At 42.9% G+C, this 17,884-nt stretch overlaps 3 protein-coding genes and 1 long non-coding RNA gene across 4 annotated transcripts; 3 read left to right on the top strand and 1 right to left on the bottom strand.

The window, feature by feature from the left end:
* Positions 1-1,179: 1,179 nt before the first annotated feature.
* On the top strand, positions 1,180-1,647 carry LOC115692257 (uncharacterized). Its single transcript, XM_030619060.1, has one exon. The coding sequence runs from the start codon at positions 1,180-1,182 to the stop codon at positions 1,645-1,647; it is 468 nt and encodes a 155-aa protein (XP_030474920.1).
* A 2,369-nt stretch (positions 1,648-4,016) lies between these two features.
* Positions 4,017-5,846, top strand: LOC115692226 (uncharacterized). Its single transcript, XR_004007100.2, has 2 exons — positions 4,017-4,263; positions 5,527-5,846. It is a non-coding gene; the product is annotated as an uncharacterized LOC115692226 (long non-coding RNA).
* A 2,290-nt stretch (positions 5,847-8,136) lies between these two features.
* Positions 8,137-8,526, top strand: LOC115692225 (uncharacterized). Its single transcript, XM_030619017.2, is given in 1 exon segment — positions 8,137-8,526. A coding segment is annotated over 1 exon segment (366 nt). The 3' UTR covers positions 8,503-8,526.
* Positions 8,527-8,791: 265 nt separating this feature from the next.
* Positions 8,792-10,745, bottom strand: LOC115692223 (beta-amyrin 28-monooxygenase-like). Its single transcript, XM_030619016.2, has 3 exons — positions 9,748-10,745; positions 9,340-9,527; positions 8,792-9,246 (listed from the first exon to the last, which is right to left on the bottom strand). The coding sequence occupies exons 1-3, from the start codon at positions 10,691-10,693 to the stop codon at positions 8,941-8,943; spliced, it is 1,440 nt and encodes a 479-aa protein (XP_030474876.1). The 5' UTR covers positions 10,694-10,745; the 3' UTR covers positions 8,792-8,940.
* Between the last annotated feature and the right edge of the window lie 7,139 nt (positions 10,746-17,884).

The raw sequence follows: 17,884 nt of genomic DNA, 5'->3' as shown, positions 1-17,884 counted from the left end.
TCATTGATTTTGTGCAATTTTCGTCAACATAGATTTCATCCTAATTGGAACAAAGTGAATTAAGGAGTAATTTCGACCAAAAAAAAAAAGAACTAAGGAGTGATAGGCTTGCGGATTTATTCTTTTTGCAAATATTAGTCCATGTTTTCCTCGACCTCTCCAACATGCAAACACATGCACACGTTAATGTCCGGACATGTAATTTACTAGATAGCGTCAAAGATTCTCAATGGATATTGATGATAAACTAAGTGAGGTAATTCGATCAATATAGTCTAGTAGGAGTAGATTGAAGTGGTAATGTCCAAAGAATTTATTGAAATTCATAAATCATAACAATAATTTTGCAAGATTTAGTTGAGACGATGGGTTTAGATTTTTTGGTGGTGTCGAAGGAAAACACTAACAAAATTCTGGAGAATATCGTCAAAATTTCAAAAAAAAGAAAAAAAAAGGAGGCTTGGCGGGTTGATTTGGATCCGGAAAGATGACGGGCCATAAGATCCAACCAACTACCAAGCCCATCCAAGCCACGAACGATGTAAGAGGGACACTCGGTTTCCTCGTTTAATGGGCCTGCGCTTTTGTCAATTACTCTTGTTTTACTTGCGAAGTGGAGCTTTGACTACAGAAATTTATTATAGTAATTTTGTTAGTGCTTCACGAACAATCACCACCATCGATTTCATATCCAGAGCAAACGTTTTCATTTGAAATTGATTGCCATCTTTTTTTCTAACCAGCCCCAAAACAGCTTTACAATTTCCAATGTCACTTCGGTAAATATGAGCACCGTTCTTACTTTCAACGAAATTGATAGATTTTCCATTGCAATCACATGAATCAAATATGAATGCATAGGAACATTTTGCTCCAAAGAAGTTGAATCATAATAGAACAAATGACGAGAGAATACCACGAAAAATAAAGTGATACCAGATAACATAGGAACATGAGTAGATTACATAGAATCCAATCACCCACGTAGGAATTAAGAAAGTATGCATACCTAAGTCCTCCAGTGGAGAGACCACATCCAAGACACACAAGCGAGGCATCATAACCTCACCTACTTATCACAAAGACTAGACATATCTAAGTTACGACCCATAGATCTCCAATACATTGCGATACTGAATGAATCACACGCACTTCGATAATACGTAATCCATCAAAGTCATGCGCGCAACGTCTATATCATATTCAAATGAAGCTTTTATATTTCAAGGGCTAGTGGAAGAGGTCGAGGGTGGTGGAGAGAGGAAAGGGATGGAGGGAATGTTCGGGATCGTAGGCATAAAGGGGAGCGGTGAGAGTGGTGGGAGTGATGGGAGGTTCGGGACGGTCGGGTTTGTGGTGGGGAGTCCCGGGATCGAGGGCAGTGGCGGGAGCGTCATCCCCGGGATCGTCGGCATCCCCGGGATCGTCGGAATGTTCGGCAATTGTAGCAGATTGCGAGCCGCTTCGCAACGACCCGTTTGGTCGGTCGCAAGGACAGCCACAAGCACCAAAACGAAGGCCGTGAAGAAGAAGCCGCATGTGGAAGCCATTGATGCTGCTTCTTTTGATTGCGAAAGTATATGCGAGCTTGCCGGATCAATCGGGGCTTCGGATGAGGGGAAGAGGGAGAGTTTCTGGAGTGTATAAATAGGAAACGTCATGCATGGACTCCAACTTAAGATAATGCGAAGCCGGAGGATGAAGTTAAGAAAAGGTTTGGTGCGCGGGGGGGGTGGGAGGAATCGTATTGGGCGTTGATGGCCATTGTTAGGTCACCTTCTTGTCGAGTTCCAGAAGGAAGTCGGCTTTCACGGGAGAGCACTCAAGGTTTTCCCAGTTTTTAATTTAATCAGGCATGTGCAAGCTATGCCAATTGCCCATTATAAAACTATGATTTTCGCCTGTCTTAAAGAAAAAGGGGATGGGCTGCGCTGCGCTTCGTTATGGATATCGTCGTGTGACGAATGTATGGCTCCAAACGTGGCACTTTGCGCAATCACATCGTTGTATCGTAGCTGAAACCGAGGAGTTAGTTAAACTACCCGGAGATGGCTTGTTAGTTTTCTAGCGGTGGATCGATCAAGCCGAATGTTGGCGACAACCATATACGCACAAAGTCAAAGGAGACCAGCAGAAGAAACAGAAGGAAAAATAGAGATTACTATTCTGGATCTGTATAGTCTTAATGCTGATACGCAGGAAGAAGGCGTTCGTCCCGGTGCATCTTATTGTGCATGTTCTCATTCTATTGAATCACGAATATCATCTAGTTGAAATAGGTCATACCTATTGTTGACACCTATAATTAATTAGGTTATTGACAATCGAAATAAATAAAAATAATAATAAAAGACGTCAAAGAATGATGTAGCCCACACGAGATGGCTCCGTAAGCAAAACAGCTGGCAAGTACTGAGAGATACCGGCAGGAAATCTGAAATTGAAAGAGCTTGATTCATAGAAAGAGCGAGCGCCAAAGTTGTTAACAAAAATTGTCATTGAGGCTGTCAACAAGGGAAAGGACAGATGTCAAGCCAGGAAAAGTTCGACGACGGTTATCACCCCGCAAAAGGACAGGTGTCAAACCAGGAAGAGCTCAACGACAGTTATCATCTCGGAAAGGACAAATGTCAAGCCACGAAGCGCTCAACGACAGTTATGACCTTGGAAAGGACAAGTGTCAAGACAATACGAGCTCGTTGACGGTTACTGCTTCGAGAAGGACAGGAGTAGAGATGATATAAGCTCAATGACAGTTACTGCTTCGAAAATGACACGTGTCATACGGTATGAACTCTACGACGGTTATCACCTTGGGACAAAAAGATAAAATCAATGGCAGTTTACGGACATATGTCATTAGATAGACGGTGAAGATGAGATCAACGATAGTCAGTGAACATTGTATCAAAGGCGGTTACCAAACCCACATTATAAATAACACTGAACTGCCAAAAGAAAGCCCCCGTGAATACAAACCAAAATACTGACTTTCAATTATCTTTACTTTCCAGTATTGCACCTTTAATTTTTATTGCTGTTGTTGTTTACTTTTAAGCCAGTAGCCTCGTAATGTTGTATTGATGAATTTCGGACGCCGCTAATCACTAGTCGGACTCGTCTGAATTGTCCATAAATATAAATCGAACTTCGTTACTGTACGAAATTTGAGTTTTTGATCAAGACAATCGAATTCTTTGTTCACTCTTAGACAACTCCTATTTGGAATTAGACCCAGAACCCGGTATCCTCTAATTAAAAAAATCGAATAATGACTTTTGGTGAATTATATTTTGTTGCAGGAACATTTCCAGCAAAACACTTATCTAGCTAAATTGGCGGGCTCGCTTGACTTCCGAGTTCCCGCTAAGGCTACTCCATCTGATCGCCTTCTAACAAGGTTTGCAAGTACGTATTCTGAATGGGACCTTTTTTTGCCTCCAATTTGATTCGAGCAAATTTCATCTGACCCGTCTTTTGATTGGTGGCTTTGAAATTGAGGACATCGCCACACTTCTATTTTTTCGAGTTTACATGTTGACGACAAATGCATGATCGGAAGAAATTTTCTTCGGAATGTGGAATCCTTTTTGAATTAAGATAATGACGCAAATGGTTCTTGAACTTTGGCCAAATTTGCAATGTGATCCTTGAACTTTTACCTTAATTTTTAATTTATTTAATGTGGTCCATGAACATTTGACATATGTTCAATTTAGTCCATGGACTATATGAAAATGCTAAATATCGTCTTTCCATTAATTGAAGATCATAGACAACATTAAATATTTTCATATAGTTCAGAGACTAAATTGAATATATACCAAAAATTCAGGGATCGCATTGAACAGATTAAAAATTCATAAGCCACATTGCACATTGAGCTAAATTTTATAAATAATATTAAATAAATCAAAATTTCAAAGACCACATTGTATATCAAGTCAAAATTCATGAATCCTTTGGGTTATTTTCCTTTCCGAATTCCCGCGTGGTGGGACGACAAATGGGTCGAATCGGTCCAGTCGATAGGCCTATTTTTCAGCCCATTGAAGGAGTCAAGCGAAAGAACTGCTCCGTAGTATGTGGGCCCAATAAAAGGCCCGCCATATGAGTTAGGGTTTCCGCATCACGAGGTCATATATATAACCACCGGAAGTGCGCCATCGGAGTATCATTCGCGTTTCGGAGATTCGTCGCCGCGGATAAAGGAAGAGAAAGAGAGACAGAAACCGAAGCTCCGATCAGAGAATGAGGGCCAAGGTAATTTGAATCTGTCTGCGTGAAGCGGCGATCGATCTAGCTGGGTGTTTTTTCTGTGTATACGATGTGGATGTGTTTTGCCATTCGTTTGATTTCGCATGTCCCGAGTATAGCTTCGATAGATGTCGAGCGGAAGAATTTGCATCTCCCATTCGTGACTGGAGCTTTCTTGTTGGTGCGCACGGTAGCGGGGTTCGTGATGTAGGGTCTGACCAGATTGAGCGGCTCGCGGGAGTGGAAATCGTCGATGTATCGACGAAATTAGGATGGGATTTTTGGCGTTTGCATTTTGGCGAAGCCAATTGAATTTTGTTCGGCTTCTATTTTGAATGAGGTTTGAGCTTCTATTTACAGGAGGACTGTTCTCTGCTAGTTATTGGAGCTGGCATTTTGGGCGTTTTCCCTTCATTGCCCTGCATTATTTATTAGTTTTTTAGCAAGAGAAAGTAGTACTTCAATAATCGCTAATTGCAAACTTCGCGGCATTCTTCACGCAAGAAAAGTAGATGTTAGATCGTGAACATCGCGGCATTCTTTGCATCCTTGTGTTTTTTGGATAGATAGCGAGGTTGCATTCAGTAATAGGTCATTTATTTTTACAATGTACTTGGTTGCTGTTTGTGTTGGTGTCCCGTAAGTATGACATCACATAACAGGCTTCTTGGATGGCCTGTATTCCTCTTTCCTGATGGGCACCCAGATAATTGTGAGAGTTCGTGTTATTTTGCTATCAAGTTCGGGTTATATTGTTTTGATATCACCAGGGATATGATTTTGGTGAATGTAACTACTCTTGGCGGAGTTACTTGACTTGCATAGCCTGAGCTGTTTAAGTTGTGTTGCTGGCACCTATTTGATCTTCAACTGCGATTGAATATGCACTCTAATTAGTACCGTGTACTTTATTGCAATGCTTGTAGTGTCATTCCTTGATCATCTTTCGTGCATTCTGGAAAACTATAGAACTATATTTTTATTTGCTGTTGGAGTTAAGGAGTACATTGTTTCGAATTTTGATCAGAAAGCGCATGAATATTTAGCGTTATTGCGTTCATTGTGCAATTGGTTTTATTCCTCTGACTGCCACTTGTTTCATCTTGTTCTAGAATGAATTTTGACTTGTGATCTGCGGAGATGCTTCTTTTAGTTTCCTTGCTAACGGTGTTTTCATCATTATCTGCTTAATGAACGTTTAATCACTGATCACTCTCTTGTTTAAGCTGGCTTTTTTTCGCGCTAACCCCTCACTCTTTTGCGATGCAGTGGAAGAAGAAGCGTATGAGGAGGCTTAAGAGGAAGCGCCGAAAGATGCGGCAGAGGTCAAAGTAGTTTCCTGCTGTGTGAAGCACCATTGGCCTTGATTTGCCTTAATCTTGTCTATCTGATAAAACATACTATAAGGGCTATCAGAGTGGATGAGGGGCTTTTTGATAATTTGATATTAGATTAGTTGCTGGATATCAGACTTTCTTTGAGTTTTACACAAGTAGGCATGTTGTCTGACTTAATGAAATGCTTTTATACGCTTAGACATCTTGCTTGGAGATTGTTTAAGTACCTATGAAGCGGTGATTTTGCGTGCATGATTTAGTTTAACCTCCTTGTGTATGGATTTCATAAAGTCCAAATATTATGTTTAGACGTGTTACCAACAGGCTGCGGATAGTACGATTAGCGTGCATAGTTCACATGGGTTTCTACTCTTTGCTACTCAATTGTCTTAGTTCATTCAAATGCGGATTTCCTACAAGCAGATGAAAGATTTTGCCGTCTGAGCCTTTAGAATAAGCCAAAGCTATACCATTCAGATCAGATGAGGGATTAACTTGCTGACATATTTCTAAATGATTAAGGTCAAAGCATTCGAAGAGTTCAACCTTCGTGTTAGGATATCCTGAGCGCTGCTTAAAGGCCCTTTGGCAATGGCTGTCCCCTCGACTAAATGGGCTCAGCTTTGATCAAAATGATCTCCATGTCCTCAGTTGATGCTTAGTATTTGTCTACCTTTTCTATGTTGCTGAGGATTACACTTGAAGGGGAAAATGCTGGGACTGTGCTTGATGAATCGGGCACTTTTATGGCACCGCAATCATACCGAACTGTTGTAGACGCTCCATTGTAATTAGAAATTTCCTTTAGGGCCTGAGTGAAGTGATTTTCCTCAGCAAATTCACGTGTACCTAGGAGAGAGACTGCCGTCCTATGTGAATCCCACTCTTTATAGCTAGTCATCTTGTAATGGGTGTAAAAATAGAGATCTATTCCAGGGCATGCAATGATCAGTGGTGCACGCTCTGATGCAATGATACAATTTTCATGATTGATGGTCACGGTGGATGGAGGATCGGCCAGTGAGAGTTTCTAATAACTTCTTACCTGAAAACTGGGATCGGCCATTAAAGGGTTGGTAAATTATTAAAGACGTGCCTGGATTTTACAGACTTGTCATTTCACTATCCGAAAACCACTTTCCCACTTTTTCACACCTGTGTCCACATCCAAGCTTTAGCTCCGATAACCTATAAACTTGATATCTTTAATCTCCACCACGTACCATCATCATTGACGCAGATTTTCGATGCTCTCTGCTTTGCGCCTCCAACTGACATCGCTGTTGCGGTCTACTTGCGACCACCGCTTTGCCATCCTTAGAAAAGAAAATGGAGATATAAAATTTTTATTTCGATTTATCTTTAAATTAAGATTACGTCCATAAAAAATTTTCATTATAATTAACACATCGCACATTTTTGTTATATCTATACTCAGTAATTATATATGGGTCTAAGCCCAAACTATAAGTAAATTACGGGCCTAAACAATAAAAACCCTCTGACGGTTCAGGGGCGTTGCTCCCGCGATTCCTGTCGGGGCGGCCCTATCCCCACTTGTTCGCCGGGAAGCGGGGGACCCTTGTACCTTCCTATTAGGGGGGAGTGTGAACCACACCCCAATAGAGCCGCAGCGGATAATAAGAAAGGAAAAGATCGGTGCAACGACGGGTAGCGGCTTGGTGGTGGCAAAGCAGCCCGTGATGGCGGAGTGGTGATTGGCGGCGAGAAAGGTGGTGGCAAAGATGGCTTGAGAGTTTGGGTGTTTGGAGATGTGTGATGCTATGTGATGCTAAGATTGTTCGAACTTTTAGACAAGGGAAGGTGTCGCGGTCATTTTAATTAAAGGCTTTTGGGTTTTTGTCTATTTGGCGAAAAATAATTAATTGTGAAAGCATTTTCTTAAAAATATGACCTGTACATGTATCAGATCATAGAGTGTAAACTCAGAATAATGCATGTTGGGAAAATAAATTCTTCGGTCAACATATTCGAAACAAATTCGAATAATGCGAAAAACGTGCCCAATAATCATCAACTTGTATCACCAATCGTGCATGCATATCACATAACGAACATACCCGGTATTTTCACAGATTAAATGCCACTTTGCACACTCGAGGGCGATCCTCAATTATTTTTAGTGTCTACTAGTATTTCGAAGGAAAACCGAAAAAGACATTCTTTCGAAGAGGTGTCTTATTGTGTATGTAAAAATCACGTGCATTTTCCTTTGGGAGTCAACTATTTATAATAGAAGGCAAATAATCATCTTATGAACCTTGTGGTTCATGAGCTGAGTTTGGCTCATCTTGAGCGGCTCACTCGTTATGCCTTTCAACGCGATTGTGCATTCCTTATAATAATTTTGCACACTCACGTGGGGCGCAAGCAGAGAAGCCACTGGTCGCCCTATATCAACGACAGTTGTTATCATAGATGAGGAAGAGACTGCCTCGTAATGGTGAGTTAGGCCATATATGGAGTCACAGTCAACCCCCAGGGCCAGGGTCAGGGCCAGGCGGGCGAGAGAGAGGGAGAGATGGCGAAGTGAAAGGAGGACATCCAATACGGGACAGCACAAGCGAAGGTGGCCGTAGATGGGACGCTGAGAGTCGCTTACAAGCACGGGACTCCTCTGGAGGGCGGCCACATAGCTGAATCCGAGCGAGTCGACCTCTTCTCCTCCGCCCCCAACATCTCTCCCGCCCAGTCTCAGCTGCAACCCCGCCCCAGTGCTGCTCTGCCTCCTCCTCCTCCGGCCACCGCCGACGATGATTCGAACACCCCTAAGAATTCTCCTGCCACATCTACTAGCACCGGTTTATTAACTCCATGCCCTTTATTTTCTTTTCTTTCCTTTCTCTCTTCTCTTATGTACTCCGCTCCGGTCAGAGTTTTCACCTGAGTGAATATATAACAAATTCTTGTACCCTTTTTTCTTCTTTTTTCTTCTCTTGTACGCGTCAAAATATATTCATTGAAGTCTTGGTTCCACCGATAAAAAAGAGAAAAACAATTGAGTGGGGACACAAACGCGGAAATGTCGCGTTCACGTAGGACAATCTATCTTTGTCTCCTTCCACGCATTCACACCGAGCCCGGAATTTTTATGTTTCCCAACATTTTTCTACAACTCATCTTCCCGTTCCCATTTTGCTAGATGACGAATCGACACTATAATGGACACACATGTGTAAGTAAATTTTTCTTACATCCATATTTTACCATCGACATCTTAGAAAGTATACAGAGGAATTAATTAGAATAAGCTTAAAAAGGCGAAACGTGTAACACGTCGTGTCTGAAAATAAGGCGGCGGACTCGGTATGTGGGGGAGTTGAATCTATGCCGAGTGAGGAATGAGGCGAACTGGGAGCCCTTTCGATGGGGCGGGCATCATGTCCTCGATGATCTTCTCCTTGGGGTCGACCAGCTCCCACTTGAACCTGTTCACCACGTTGTGGAGGAACGTGAGTATGACCAAGCGCGCGTACTCTTTCCCCGGGCACAGCCGCGGCCCTCCGCCGAAGGGGACGTAAGTGTACGGCGGGAGCGCTGCGTTCCCTTCCTCGTACCTCGCCGGGTCGAACGTCTCCGGGTCGGGGAAGTAAGTCGGGTCCTTGTTCGTGCTGCTCACCGTCCAGTAGATCTAGCAATTCGGAACCACCGCAAAGAGAGATTAGTAACGTAAATGTGGGTTGATGATATTCGGGAATCACGTAGTTACGAAGCGAAAAATTACCTTCCAGCCCTTGGGAATGGTGTAACCTTCGTAGGTGATGTCGGTCATGGCCTCCCTGAAAGTTCCCTGTAAAGGCGGAGTGAGCCTCAACACTTCGCTCGTCACGTTCCATGAGTACTTCATCTTCTGGATGTCCTCCCACACCAGTGTCTCACCAGGGTTCTTGGATTTCTTGATCTCTAATTGCTCTGTTTCCCACCCAAAGAAATAATGTCAAACTTCAGGTGTTGATCTATTCTGGGCAATCGTCAGATTTTTCTTTGCATATTATTCATTTTTTTTACCGTGAATACGGTAGGCATGTTATTTAATTTTTTTTTTGGTCTGATGGTCCGCATGTCAGAACAAGACGATATTATCAACATACTGTGCTGAAATTAATATTTTTTGTCCTAGGGCTAAATGTACCTGCGAGGATCCTGTCGTAGATGTCGGGCCTCTCGGCGACGAACTTCATGAGGAAGGTGATGGCACCGGCGACCGTGCTGTATCCGGCGGTCAGCAGCCCCATCATCTTGTCGGCGATCTCGGTCTCGGGCATCATCCTCCCTGTGGCCGGGTCGGCTGCCGCCACCATGTACGTCAGTATGTCATGCGACCTCGCGCCGTTCGCCAGCGCCTCCTTCTTCTCCCTGATCACCGACAAGAGCGCCTTCCTGATCGCCGTGGCCCCGTTGCTCGCGTTGTAAAATATCGTCCCCGGGATTTTCCAGGGGATCGAGTGGAGCCCGAGGGAGACGTCGTCGAACTCGTTCGCGAGCCTCGTGATGCGGTCGTGCTCGTTGAGCCCGAGGAAGAACTTGCTGGCGAGGGACAAAGTGAAGTTCTTGGAGACCGGGAAGACGAGGACCTTGCTCTGGCCTTCCCAGTGGAGCTTCATGTGCTGTTGCGTGGTCGAGTCCATTTGCTCCATGAAGCGGGACAAGGCCTCGGGCTTCAGGAACCCAGGCTGGCGCAGCACCTTGGTCTTGGAATCGTTCGGGTTGGTCGGGGGCGGCGCCGGTGACTTGGCCTCGTAGGAGCGCATGAGCTTCTGCATGGAGTGTGGCCGCCACTCGGTCACGAGCTTCTGCTCGTTGGAGAAGATGAACTTGTTGCCGGCGGGGCCGCAGAAGACGGCCACCTTCTCGCCGAGGATCTTGGTCTTGAACACGGTCGACGAGTACCTCCTCATCCGGTCCCCGACGAACTTCTCCGGGTTCCCGAAGAGGAACTCGATGGTCTCGCCGAGGATGGGCCACCCGAAGCTGCCCGGCGGGAGCTTGGGGCCGCCGCTCAACTTGTGCTTGAACAGGAGGACGATGAGGGAGAGGGCGAGGACGGAGGAGAGCGAGACGAGAAGCAGGAGCTCCATGGTTAGAAAGTTTGGTGCTCGAGAGAGAGAGAGCAGTGAAGCGATGAATGTGTGCTTTTGGGGTGAGCAGATGACTGTCTTTTATAGGGGGAGAGTTGGGGGGCCACTGAGCCAGCCAGTGCTGACCGAAATTCAAAGCGTGGAAACTTTCTGTAGGGAATTCAGCCCGTGAAAAAATAAGATGCAGCACAAAAATTGCCGTGACCTAGGGTCCGTATATAAATAAATACGTACTTCAAAAGTCTGCCATAGAAAGGAATCTTTACACGATTGGTATGAGGAATATATACTCCAACATGATTACAACATGGACAATTTTATTACTTGGTTTTGTCTCAATGAAATTGAATAGATGTTATCTTAATCAGTAGAGAATGTCACCAAACAATCAGATCTAATCATAAAGATCGTTAACGTGTATTTGTAATTTTGGCTGTATTCCGCAGCTTGGTGAGAAAGAGCTGTAGAGTAATAGTGTAAGACCAGAGGGGGGAGGTCAACGTATGCATGCCATGATTAATAATTTAATACTGAATAATGGTGTTAGTTTGTACCCTCAAGGCAAGTCAAACTACAGCAGCGCGAAAACCCCGTTTGATCATGATATCTGCCGATTAGTCCTTTCTCGGTGGCTATGTACTTTGAATATACAGGAAAAGCATGTTAAAATCTACGTAAGCTTGCCATTTTCTGTTTTTTTTCTCTCCCGCTAAAGTCCATGAAGAGGGGAGCTTCGGGCGCATGAGACCGTTCGCCCACTTTGACCATGTCAGCAGCACTGTTCTTAAGTGCTCTTGAAACGCATTCTTTCGTCGGGAGCCATGATGGATTCCAAGGCTTTTCGCACCATCGTCTCAGTCAATTTCTCGACTCCAGACGCGAATAGTCCTTCAGTTTTGAGCTTTGTTTGGAACCTGTTCGTTGAAACTCCGACAAAATCGCGAACCCGAAATCCAGTAATTCTCACTGCGGAATCATGATTGGGCTTTATCAGTTCCGTTATCGAAATGATCAGTGCATACGAGTTGATCGAACCGCTCCTTGTTGGTTTCTGAATTCGTTACATTACAACTATGAAAAGTTAATACAAACGTGGAGTGAGGGCAAAGGAATCACGCAATCTGGCCTGCATTAGGAAGGATTACTGTTACCACCTCTTTATGCGAGAACACATTAATAAATGACTTGAAAGCGACTGGGAGTTGAACTTTGTTGACAGACATATGCAGGTCGCGCAGCTTTCATTTGACTAAAACCCCAGCGACTCAATCTGGTCCCAATCCAAGAAAGATCGTGACAAGGGAAGTTCCTAGGATCCACTGTTGTGTCCGACCAAGCCGCGGATGAGGCGCCGAAGAATCAATAAGGAAACGTGGATACGACTGTAATTAGATCATAAGCACTAAGCAGGGGGACCCGTTTTAAATGCTTGAACTGGTCTGGTTTGAAAGAGCACGAATCATAGACCGACGGAGCTTTCTCTTCCGGTTTTTTTTTTTGGAGGGGGGTCAAGTAGAGCGACGGAGTTAGCCGAGCGTTGACGTTGAGAATGTCGAGTGAGTGAAGTCGCCCCTGGTTTTTCGCTGAACCACGGCGCCATATAAAATGCCAGAGGTAAACGGCAGCCTAATTAAAGGACAGAAAAGAAACGATGATGTGACGAATGACTCCAAATTCCAGCGATATTAAACTGAAGAAGCAATTTCCGGAGGCAGAAGCAACTCCTGAATAAATAATATACTTTCCGAACGCTGATTGGGTAGGGATGTTAAGCCAAAGCTATTTCGCAATCATGCACTGTGGGAGAGAGCCGGATTGATGGGGACTGGCAATGCTGCCAGATACGACCGACCGAGGGTACCTCGGGTTAGGTAGGAAAGAACTCGGAATTAATAACCGGAAAAATTCGCACTAATTGTACGAAATAGCCTATTTCTTTTTAAAAGATAATTCAATGTGGACCTTATCTAAAATGATCATATTTGACTTAAAAAAGAGTAACTTTATAGGATGATCAAGGGTATTATCGTCCAAAGGTAATTTTCTTTCTTTTTATTCCCTCTTTATCTTCTTCTTGGTTGCGTCTTCTCTTTCACTTCTTTTTATGTTTTTTAACTAGTGGCCGACGAGGGTCGCCAGAGCTTGTCAACCGCTGGACAAGGGTCGCGAAACCCTTGCCGGCCGCTAGCGAGGGTCGTAGCCCCCGCTCGGCCTCGCCCAGATTTGGGCAAGCGCAGTCAGCGAGGCTGGCCTCACCCAGACCATCGCGACGCCTCACCCAAATCCGGCTAGCCTCCGACAACTACCATCAAAATATTAAGAATCCTCTGCGGCCACTATAGCCTAAAGGTCAGCCTCGTCCGTTGCTGCAATGGCCTCAGCCAAATATAGGCAAGGGTCGTGACCCTCGCCAATGACCGACGAGTTCCGACAACCCAATAAAAAAAAATATCTTTGGACAAAAATGTCCATGATTAGTAGGAAGATTTGGCCTGCCGATGAGGTTAGATTCTTTTTTGAGACAGATATGATCACTTTAGGTCCTTATTTAAAATAAGATCTATTTTGAACCATCTTTTAGGAAAATAATGGTACTTCAGGGCCATGTTATTCACTTTTTAGGCCTGACTATACAAGCTGAGGGCCTGAGGCCCATTGAAAATGATGAAATTTGGCCATATCATACATCATATTTGCATTATACCATAGTATTGGAGAAGCACAAATTAAAGGTACAGTACCTTGGAGATGATTTAGTCCTCCCTATCTATATAATGTATATGCAAGAAGCTGCTAATCCCTACCTCTGAGGAATTTTGGACAATGTTAACCCTATTTTATACAATAGGACTTTTTCCTACTATGGAATTCAAGGAGAGAATAGATTCATTCAACGTGTAACAGTCTCAATTGAATTAACGGCTTTTATTTGTAAAGCTAATACCCGAATAAGAGAAAATTGTGAATCTTAAAATATATTGGCATCTTTCATTTTTTTTACGAGTATTTTAACTCGACTCCATGAATCACTTGGGTATAGTGTCTACTATATATATGGTGACAATGTTTTTCTTAAGAATTGTCTCTGAGGTTAACACACAGAACTCACAATAGACATTTACATTCTTTACTCGTAAGATCTTCTATATCATCTAATGTCTACAGGCAAATTCAACTTGGCATATCCAGATATGTCGACAAGTAAGTTGCATAATTTAGCACTTATATCGAATCTCTAAATAGAGGATATTGGCATTAGTGAATGTTAATGTTTATTATGGCGTTGTCCTAGGTTGACAATGTACAAGACAAAGACGGCCAAGCTTGCTTCTTCACCCAATTCCCCGTCCTTACAAGGAGGTATTTGTTAACATGTATAGGGATCCAGGACACTACTGGCCGAGTGTTGTCATATATATCGCCTTGGGATTAGGCTTAGGCACAGTTTTCTGTGACATCGCCTCTGGTGATAGTTCGATTCAGGTAAGGTCCATCTTTGCATGCAAGATGTTGTTTTATGTCCTTCGTTGTTTTGACTCCGTTTCAATCAAACGGCAGTGATGCTTAATGATCTTAATAGACTGATGTAATTTATTTGATTAATTCAGGCCAGAGGTTCAATGCTAATGTTTGTTGCTTCATTCTTGACGGTAATGGCGATCGGGGGGTTTTGCTTCCTTTGTGGAGGATTTGAAGGTTGGGAAATACTCATTTGTCTTCTAGGAGATGCACACAACTTCATGATTCAAATCTGACTTACCTCCCTTCTCATCCTTTCCTTTGTCTAGGTGCTTGAGAGGGAAAGACTAAATGGACATTACAGAACAAGTGCATTTGTTCTGGCAATACCCTGTCATCTATGCCCTTCTTACTTATCATTTCCCTAGTTCCCAGAGCCATCACTTACTATTGCGCAGGACTTCAGAGAAGCCTCGGACACTCTATATACTTCGCATCGACTCTTTTTGCCTGTATGATTCTGGTAGAGAGTCATGCCGAAATTCCTCATGGGACTAATTACAGGTGAAGGAATCCAAGGATCAACAACACTTTGTCTTCGGTCATGAAAACTTCACAATGATCGCCATCGTTTTTTTCTCCAACTGTTTTCAGAGTCACGGACCTCCAGTGAAAGAGAGAAGCTATGCAAAATTTGGGACACAGTGTCTTGCTCTTAGTAGAAGATCTTCATTGAACATGTGCCGTGACCAAGGGTCCTACCGGTTGCTTTTAGCCATTTATGTAGCTTAGGTCTTCGGTCTCAAAACCATATACTACAACATTGGATCTACTTATGCTCAATTCAGGTATATGCTAAGTAGAGGGTCAACATGTTTGTACTCCGCAAATCGAGAAGAAAACTGAATTATATATATAGTAGTTAATCACTGGGAAGAATAATTCTCACAAATACTGGCTAGAGGATCGTTCGTGGCTTTAGTTGCTTCATTCCTGACTTTCGTGACGATCGGTGGCTTTTTCTTCTTTCGTGGAGGACATGAATTGCGATAGTTCGGGTCTTCTCGCGGATGGCTTCGCTCGTATAGTCATGGCATCCTCTGCAGCTCAAACGGAAGCTGCAATTATGTATGCTCATCCCTTTGTGCTCTTATTTGTTCTGAATCTGCAATTATGTATGCTCATCCTTTTATCCTAATGAATGAAAACTATATTTCCAACCAAAAAAAAAATACTTGTTTTCCCATCTCAATCTTCTCGACCTTGAACTATTTTAGGTATTTCCGGGAGAAAGATTAAACAGACACTACAGAATCGGGACATTCATGATTAGGAACACGCTCTCCTCCAAGCCATATATGTTGCTGGTCTCCCTGATCTCGGGGCGATTGCATACCACCTCACAGGACCCCAGAGAGGTTGAAAATGATTGTCGTTCTGCGTCTCGGTGTTGTTCACTTGCATGATGTTGGCAGAGAGCCTGATGATGACAGCGGCGAGCATTTACCGAGCTTCCTGATGGGCACCATCACGGGGGCGGGATCAAGGCACTAATGATCTTAGGAGGAGAATTCTTCAGACTGCCGAATGACCTCCAGCACCCAATTTGGAAATACCCTTTGTACTCCTTTGCCTTTCACAGATATGCTTATGAGAGATTGTTTGAGAATTGAGTTCAAGGGACTGAAATTTTCCAAGTCAGGTTGGGATTGGGACATCTTTTATCAGTGGCGAGCAGGTCCTGAGAGAGTTATGGCAGACAGACATGAAGTATTCTAAGTGGGTTGATCTTGGAGTTTTGATGGGGAATGGTTATAATGTACAGAGTCATGTTCTCGGCCATTGTCCACGGCGGTGATGTACACGGTCATGATTGGTTGATTACTATCATGATGGTAAGTGATTAGTGGAGTTCCTCCTAATCCACTAGGAAGGCACGAGAGAAAGCATGAGATTATGTTGATTATTTGTACACACAAGCAATTATCTGAATGTTATCCATGGAAGCCAAACTACTTCCTCTCGTTATGCAATTATTATGTGTGCTTAAATGGCTACTTGATGCATTACTATCCCACAGATTAGTGCTACAGGATCGCATATTAACATATTGGAAGTTGTGACATGAAACTTTGCAATTTTGAATATTCATACACCGAAACAAAAAGATAGAAGACCAATTATATGAAAAAAACTACTTTGAAATAATTTGAATTTGAAATAGAAAAGTAAATTGAGAAGATGACTCTTCGCCTGAGAAATTTTAAGGAAGATGTATATTATAATTCCGAACAATGACACTACAAATGCCAAAAGTTATGCACGACGCTCACTTTAGTGTCAAAAGTTTTTGCCGGATCACTTAAATGTTAAACTTTTTGAAAAATGATCACTTAAATACAAACTCCGGTCAGTTTGGACGGAAATCCGACGTGGCATTTTTTTATTAGTTTCTGAAGCCGATGTGACTCGCCGGAGGTTTAGTCAGCATGTACAGTCAGCATGTACACTTCAAAACGACGTAGCTTAGCTTATTTCCCCCAAATAAGAACTTAAATCCCTAAATTAAAATAGAAGCGCAAATTGAAAACCCTAATCGGCTGAATTCACCATATTTCGGTTTGCCCCCCAAATTAAGTGCTCAAGCTTGCAAATGGAGGACAAGAGTTTCAGCAGTGGTTCAACTTCCTTTCAACGAAGCGAAGAAGAAGGTGAGTGTAATTGTTATTGTGGATAACCGAATCTAAAAAGAACATCTTGGACTCGGTTGAATCCCGGAAAAAGATTTCATGGATGCGCCAGGTATAGAAAAGGCTCGAAGTGCAAATATTTCAAATGGGTCAATGCAAAATTCTCCGATCGAGCAACAGAGGTGATCTTGGAGCTACTTGAAGGACGACATCAACCTCCACCTACATTAACGGACAAGTTGGATGATATGGACTCTATGCAAGCAGAAATGAAGGGCTTAGCATCTCTGGCCAAACATTTGAGGAAGGAAGTTTCAAGGATGAAAAGAGAAAGAAAGTGTTATCAAGTGTTGATTGTATTATTGTTGTCTTATTTGGTATATTTTACGCTCAAATGTAAAGTTAATGATGAGAAGAAGTATCTTAGTCTACCATAGTTGTGAAGATCAGTGGATTATATACTTGTATTGTGTAATTTATAAGTATATTTGGATTGTAGGTTTGCTGCAATTTTTGTTTGTATGCGATCTATGATGGAAATGGAAGGTTGGAAGTCATTGGTTGTAAGCACTTACAAGTTTCCTTGATTAGTTGTGTCTTGTCAATCTTGGTTTGGTGCAATGGTTTGTTGGTAAAGTTTTGCTGGTTTGCTGCAGTATTTGTTGCAAACACTAGTTAAAATAAGGAGTGAACAAGTTGTCGAGTGATCATTTCAATGCCATAAGTTGTAATTAGTAATCATATAAGTGCCAATTTTTTCTGAAAGTGATTATTTAAGTGCCAATCGTGGTTCAAAAGTGATCACTCGTGCTGTACAAGTTTAAAAAAATGGTTAAGTTGGTTTCACTTTTTTTTTTCACTTGTAATGCACCACAACATACTAAATGCAATGTGCTCGACTATCGATGCACTTAGCGACTCTTGTCCACGATCCATGAGCATGTCCCCCGTGCACTAGCACAATGCAAGCCACTAGACACACATATACGAAAACACTAGACGATGTAAGGAACTGGTGCATCTTGTGCACCATCAATATTTG

This window comes from Syzygium oleosum, unplaced genomic scaffold, assembly GCF_021117445.2.
Source record: "Syzygium oleosum isolate NSW1041296 unplaced genomic scaffold, Sole_v2.1 Sole_v2.13, whole genome shotgun sequence".
In the NCBI taxonomy this organism is placed as follows: domain Eukaryota; kingdom Viridiplantae; phylum Streptophyta; class Magnoliopsida; order Myrtales; family Myrtaceae; genus Syzygium; species Syzygium oleosum.
The sequence above is the reverse complement of the archived record's forward strand: the minus strand, read 5'-3'. Positions and strand labels throughout refer to the sequence as shown.

Excerpts from the sequence above, each read along its gene's own strand:
- LOC115692257 (XM_030619060.1), top strand. The coding sequence starts at position 1,180 with ATGCGCGCAACGTCTATATCATATTCAAATGAAGCTTTTATATTTCAA.
- LOC115692223 (XM_030619016.2), bottom strand. The coding sequence starts at position 10,693 with ATGGAGCTCCTGCTTCTCGTCTCGCTCTCCTCCGTCCTCGCCCTCTCC. Across the intron at positions 9,528-9,747 it reads CTACGACAGGATCCTCGCAG|AGCAATTAGAGATCAAGAAA; the intron begins GTACATTTAGCC and ends GGTGGGAAACAG. Across the intron at positions 9,247-9,339 it reads CCATTCCCAAGGGCTGGAAG|ATCTACTGGACGGTGAGCAG; the intron begins GTAATTTTTCGC and ends CCGAATTGCTAG.